This window comes from Thalia democratica, chromosome 9 (genome assembly GCF_965202585.1).
Source record: "Thalia democratica chromosome 9, ktThaDemo2.hap1.1, whole genome shotgun sequence".
NCBI classification, from domain to species: domain Eukaryota; kingdom Metazoa; phylum Chordata; class Thaliacea; order Salpida; family Salpidae; genus Thalia; species Thalia democratica.
Genome location: NC_139173.1, coordinates 9,194,267 through 9,201,210, shown reverse-complemented (window position 1 = coordinate 9,201,210; position 6,944 = coordinate 9,194,267). Strand labels below are relative to the sequence as shown.

Here is a 6,944-nt window from a genome sequence, read left to right as displayed (position 1 = left end):
TCATGATGATACGCCTGCAAATGGCCAGTATGCTTGAGCACACCGTTTTTGCTCACATTCTTGGTTGCGTACACTTTGATTTCTTTTTCGTCGAAGCTGAATATGTGAGCGCAAGTGAGCACCCAATTTTCTTTTAGGAGGGAGCCGCCGCCAAACCAAGTGTTCATACCATTTTTGTCCATTTTGTTCAAAACGGCCACGATGCGCACGTGGTAACTGAACCATTTTCTTGTCGGTTGTCTGTTTACGATATCTTCTCTTTTGTAAACCTGACCGTAGGTTGAGAGGGCTGCAAGAAACAATAACTTTGCAAGACATCCTTGTTAATTCAAACATCCTAGTTGACTTTTTGCCACAAATATGTACAAGTAATTTGATCTGTGACGTAACTATTGAAAGTTAGTTTTCCATGATAGTTTTGCTTAAACTAAAGATATTTTTTTATACTCCATCTATTTGTTCAAAAACTTTTACCAGACTTATTTCAGGACCTGATGATCTCTTATATCTTAATATAAGAGTGTACCATTGTTTGGTTTATAATAAACTGTGAATATAAAGTATAACCAATCTTCTTTTAGCTACTTAAGTTGGGAACTTTTAATTGTTTAATTTAAAGCGAATTACAATATAATTTTTTTTTTTTTTATTATGATAGTTTGTTGTACAATTCTACTGTATGGCTTTGCATCCGCCTAGCTTTAAAACTACAGTGAATACTTTTTATGTAGAAACAAATTATTTATGTTAAGATATCACAAGAAGGAGTATTTCATAAGTATTTTTAAACATACAAATTAAAGATATCATTTACTTGAAGAATAAAGTAGTAAAAGGTTAAAGCTTTTCATAGACTATTTTTTACTTCTCAGTGAGCTTTACTAATTCCTATACAGGTTTTCTTAATTTTAGAGTTAGTTGTTATTTATATCTTAAAAAATATACTTTTAACCGTGTTAAAACAACATGCAAACTATATAAAACATATAGAAATTTTATCCTTATTAGGCTTCAATCTGGTAGGATCTTAAATGTTTTTGAAAATTTCAACAAAAAGCACATAATACAAAACAAATAAAATAACTTGTAAAATTAATTTTAAGAAAATTTTCAAGAATAAAACTAAGTTTAACTATAAAAACAGTAAACGAGTAATATTTTGAATAATTTATGAATGATTATAACTTTCTTTGACCTATTTCAAATAGATATGCCGAAATGATCTATAGTCTAAATGGAAACTAAATGAATTTGCCAGTATTTTTATTTTTGTTACTTAAAGTAAATAAGTTCGTATAACTACGAACCATACTTTTTTACACAATAAGATAATAAAAATATTTAATCTCAAAAAATTACTTAAAAAGGCTTTACAATATATGTAGTTTCACTTGTTCGCAATAATAGAAAGTTTGACTTTACTTTTAATTTACTATAAAACCCTTAATATTTACTTAATATGCGAGGTTTTAAAGCTTTAACTTCAGGAAAATCTGTAAAATTTAGGTGTAGTCAACATGCCGCTTGAGTACACTTTTTTAACACAGCGCAAAATTGGATTATTTAAAATTAAATAATTTAAAAATTAAAATAGTTTAGAAAAAAAATTAAGCGCTAGGTGTCGCAAATCCATAACATTGCACCATTTTGGTTTTAAACAAAAAAATTAAAATAGTTTACAAGGTTTTTCACCACACGGTGTCGCTGTTGTGGGTTAGCCTATAAAAACTTTAAATAAGTTTAAGCAGCAAAAAAGTCCTCTGAATTTGCTGCGGGTTATGAAACCCTAAATTCTCTCAAAATACTATGCCCAATAGTGTTGTCTCGAGTTATGAGGTCACCACACCACAAACCCCAAACGTTCACTAACGCGGAGGCGAATATACAAAGACTGTTTTCACTAGTGTAGATGGTTAAATAAAGTTAGATTTAGAGTAAACTTAATAATGATGTAGTTGCAGGTTATATTTTATAAGTGTATGAATTTAAAGTCAAGTGAACAGTCATTTTGTTTTAAGTTTTTATATTACACAAATTTAGTATTATAAATGTTTTTCATTAGTTTTCTCTTTTTTTCTTCCTACATTTTTTTAAATTTAAAAGTAAATTTATATTTAAATAAATTTTTTCAATAGTAATACTATTTTTAGTTTCCACTTTTTATAAATATATTTTTTTAATGTTGATTTTAAAATTTAATAATTTTTTTTACCCTTCCCCTTTTTCAATAAATTAACTAGAGAAAAATTTGAAAAAAACTAGCACAATACTTTAGATGAGTTTTTATTCTTCGTATTTTTAAATTTAGAAATAAATATTATTTTGCAATTTTTAAAGTGACCACTGGTTTTTAGCAAGTTGTTTCCAGGTTTAAAAAACTTCTTTGAGGCTTTATGAAAATGTTTATTTTTGGGTCTACTTTTAGTTAAAAGTTATGTTTAAAGTAAAAATATCAATTTGAAATTATCAGGGTGACTACTGGCTTTTGGAAAATTATCTCCAGGTTTTTAAAAATTCTTCCAGGTTTAATGAAAAAATTAGTTTTTGGTCTATGTTTAGTTAACGTTTAAGTTTAAAGTAGAACATTAATTTAAAAAGTATAACAACAATGGAAAAATAATGTAAAGCTACTTTAAATCATGTTTTTAATAATAAAAAATTGATGATGACGAACAATTTCTATCCATGTTATAAACTTTTTTGTATTATCCAAATTTCACTAGTTACTATGTAAAGATTGTTTAAAATCCAGGTTTTTTTTTTCAGTGATTTATGTTCAAATTCTAGATTTTTCTTTCAAAATTTCTCAAACTCAACTTTATTTAAGCTAAATTTAATTTTAGGAATCCAGGATAGTGGCCAACTTTAGTCTATAAATTGGGCAGAATTTTAAATAGTCAAATTTATGTTAAATTGTTTAAAATATTGTTTTCATTGTGAACATTAAATATACTTTTTACTATTACAAATAAAATTTCAAAAAAAAATGCAAAAATTTATAAGTATTTGTATTTTATTTGTTGATTATTTAAGATTGTAATAGTTTAAATACAGTGGATAACTTTTTAGCATATGCAATGTAGCGTAATTTAGCAATCATAAACTTATCATGTTACACTATGCATATATAGGATTTAAATTTGCACAGTGTTGTCTTTAAATATAATATTACATAGATAATTATTTAATGAAAAATACCAACATCTTAAAAAACTATATCTTAACAGACGTAACTATCTAATTAAAGAAAATTTTACAATGGAGTTTTCTCGTTTACCTACCACCGTTACACCTACAAACTACGATGTCACATTGAAACCTTCATTCGAAACTTTTACTTTTGAAGGACACCAATCAGTTGACTTAAATGTAAGTTTTAGTAAAACTTTTATGCTGACAGTAATTATACTCATTAACCACCAAGTTTAATTTGTAAATGAAAAAACATGTTTTTGTATTTTGCTTTATTTGTTGTTTTAGAATTTAAAATTATGGTTAAGAATTTTATAATTTTAATTAAGTAATAAACACCTAAACATACTTTTAGCTATTAACATATAACTATTAATAATAAAACCACGCAACATTATAGACCATACCGATAAAAAGTATAATTAAAAACGGATTAAAGACTAAAATTTTTTTTAAACAGGTCAATGAAGCCACTAATGAAATCAAAATGAACAGCAAAGAATTAGAAATCAAAGAGTGCAGCCTTCAACATTCAGGAGCTACTTTCGTTCCAACTCAGGTGAATCTCAACAAAGATGATGAGACTTGCACCCTTGTTTTCGAAGATGTTATTCCTGTCGGTCCTGCAGTCCTCAGCATGAGTTTCAAAGGAATTCACAACGATGAAATGGCCGGGTTCTACCGCACCAAAGTCACAAACAAGGACGGTGTTGAATATTACAACCTGATCACTCAGTTCGAGGCAACCGACGCCAGACGATGCCTTCCTTGCTGGGACGAGCCTGCATTAAAAGCAACTTTTGATTGTACATTAATTGTACCAAAAGACCTCGTCGCCTTGTCAAACATGAATGTCATCAGCGAAGAAGTTCTTGAAGATCAAGTAACAAAGAAGGTCGTCTTCGCAAAGTCAAAGAAGATGTCAACTTACCTGCTGGCTTTTGTAGTAGGAGCATTCGACTACGTACAAGGCAAGACTAATGACGGCGTCGAAGTCAAAGTTTACACTCCACCAGGAAAATCAAATCAAGGAAATTACCCTTTGGAAGTCACTATCAAATCAGTGGAGTACTTTACAGAGTTCTTTTCCTGCCCATACCCAATGAACAAACTCGATTTGATTGCTATCACCGACTTTGCTTGCAGCGCCATGGAAAACTGGGGACTGATCACTTACAGAGAGTCAGCTCTTCTCGTAGACGAAAAAGAATCTTCCGTAGCGCAGAAATGTTGGGTAACAATCGTTGTTTGCCATGAAGTGTCTCACCAGTGGTTTGGCAACCTGGTCACCATGGAATGGTGGACTCACTTGTGGCTCAACGAAGGGTTTGCAACTTTTATGATGTACGATGCAGGACACATTTGTGACCATGACTTAAAAGTTTGGGAGCAGTACGTTAATGATGTCACAATAAAGGCATTAGATGCTGACAGCCTAGAAAACAGTCACGCTATTGAAATTCCAGTCAATCATCCAGGTGAAATTGGGGAAATCTTCGATGCCATTTCTTACCAAAAAGGAAGTAATATCATAGGAATGATTCACTCTTGGATCGGATCAGATAAGTTCAAAGAAGGCATGAAGGCGTATTTTAAAAAGCACGCATACTCCAACACACAAACAGAAGATTTGTGGAAATGTTTTGAAGATGCTAGCGGCAAGCCAGTTGAGCAGGTTATGTCAACTTGGACCAAACAAATGGGATACCCTGTTATTGATGTGTCTATTGCCAGCCAAAACGACAACTCTGTAACACTTAATTTATCCCAGAAAAAGTTTTGTATTTCTTCATCTGGTGAAAGTGATAGTTTGTGGCAAGTGCCAATCACAATATCCACATCAACCTCTGATGAACATCAATCTTTTATCTTTTCATCAAAGTCAGGTCAGATCACAGTAGAAGGTGTCGGTGCAAACGACTGGTTTAAAATCAACCCAAGGTTTATCGGCTTCTACAGAGTGAACTACAGCCAAGATATTTTGTCCAAACTAATTACTGTAGTAGAAAACGGACAACTTGACTGCTTTGATCGTCTCAACATAGTCAGTGACGTCCATGCAATGGCTACAACTGGTCAAACTTCGTTTGCCACATATCTTGAGTTGCTAAAAGTTTTCAAGGGCGAAAAGGAATATCCAGTGTGGAAAGAGATAATCAAAAGCCTTAGCGCAATGACTAAGCTTATGTGGAATGACGATGAAGCTTCAAAAAAGTTTTCCCAATTCAAAAAAGATCTCTTCAGTAGCGTCATGGCCCATGTTGGAATGGAAGCTAAACAAGATGAATCTCATTTGGATGCCAGCTTGAGAGCGCTTCTCATCAAAGCTTCAAACGACGACCAAGTCAACCAAAAGTGCACAGAAATCATGAACAATTTCTTTAAGAACTCAACACCAATCAGTCCCGAAATTCGTGCTTCCGTCTACGAAGTTTACACGTCAAAAGGAGGTCTTGAGGCTTTCAACAAGATGGTAGAGCTCCACAAGAAAGTTGATTCCATGGAAGAGAAGAGTGAAATCGAAGCAGCTCTCGGGTGCGTACAGGGTTTGGAATGTCTCAAACTTGTTCAAAAATACATGATGTCAAGCCACGTTCGTGACAACGAAAAATACAAGATCTTGTATGGCATGGCAACAGGATCCAAGCTTGGTAGAGATGAGTCTTGGAAGTTTGTCAAGGAACATTGGGATGTCTTTTACAACAAGTTCAAGGGAAGTCCTCACTTAGGCAAGATCGTTGAAGCTTCTACTCCTAACTTTGCCACCGAAGAAATGCTAAAAGAAGTGAAAGAATTTTTGACTGACAAAGTTAGAAAGACTTGTGAGAGAAAATTCAAGCAATGTGTAGAGCAGATCGGGCTCAAAATTCAGTTGTGGAAGCAAAATGGCCAATCCTTGAAGGATTATTTCAACTAAAATTTAATTATTAGCTTTTATAGGACTTTTTCAATGCATTATTCTATCCTACATATGTCGTTTACAATAAATATATAGAGAAATGAAATTATTTGTTGCTGTGTTTTAAACTTTTAGGTATCAAATTTTTAAAATATTTATTTTTCAATTGCTAGTTTATGAGTTTTAACATATTATAAATAAGCTGTTTATGTAAACCCTCAACAAAGGGACGAAATCAATAAGTTCAGGGCCACAAACATTGTAATGACTGACAAAATCCATATCTTATTCAATGTTTTTCACACTAGACTCCAGAGTAAATATTAAAATCTTACATAAACTTCGTATAATAACCAAACTAAAAGCTCCAACATACATTAAACTAGTTTGATATGTAAGATGTAAGTTTTTTAACATGAAGTTTTATTTAAAATAGTTTTTGTTTAATTAGAAAAGAAAACAAAAATTAAAACTACTTATAACTATTAAAAATAATATCATGGACCAGCGATTCTTAACCTGAGGTAAACTTACTCCTGGGGTTAATTCACTTTTTTAGGGGGTAAGTTTTCTTTATTACAGTTATGTAAATTAATGATTATACTAATTTATAAAATAGCATTTAACTTTAAATTTTTTAAAGTTAAATAAACTCTTTAAATATTACGATTTTTATGTTTTATAAGCTGAAAGTTCAAAAAATCTAGTTTTTATCCTCAAAATTTATTACTTTTCTGTAGATTGAGGGTAAATTTTGTAATAAAATTGAAAAAAGGTGTAAACAACGTAATGGCCGCTGTTTTGGAATATTTCTGAAAAACAAACTAGTTTTAATTATGTTGACAATAAATAC

General features: G+C 31.2%; 1 protein-coding gene across 1 annotated transcript; it reads left to right on the top strand.

Annotated features, from left to right (window-relative positions):
- The first annotated feature begins 3,258 nt into the window (after positions 1-3,258).
- Positions 3,259-6,109, top strand: LOC145844776 (puromycin-sensitive aminopeptidase-like). Its single transcript, XM_082952199.1, has 2 exons — positions 3,259-3,369; positions 3,653-6,109. Exons 1-2 carry the CDS (start codon positions 3,259-3,261, stop codon positions 6,107-6,109), a joined length of 2,568 nt encoding a protein of 855 aa, XP_082808325.1.
- The last annotated feature ends 835 nt before the right edge of the window (positions 6,110-6,944 follow it).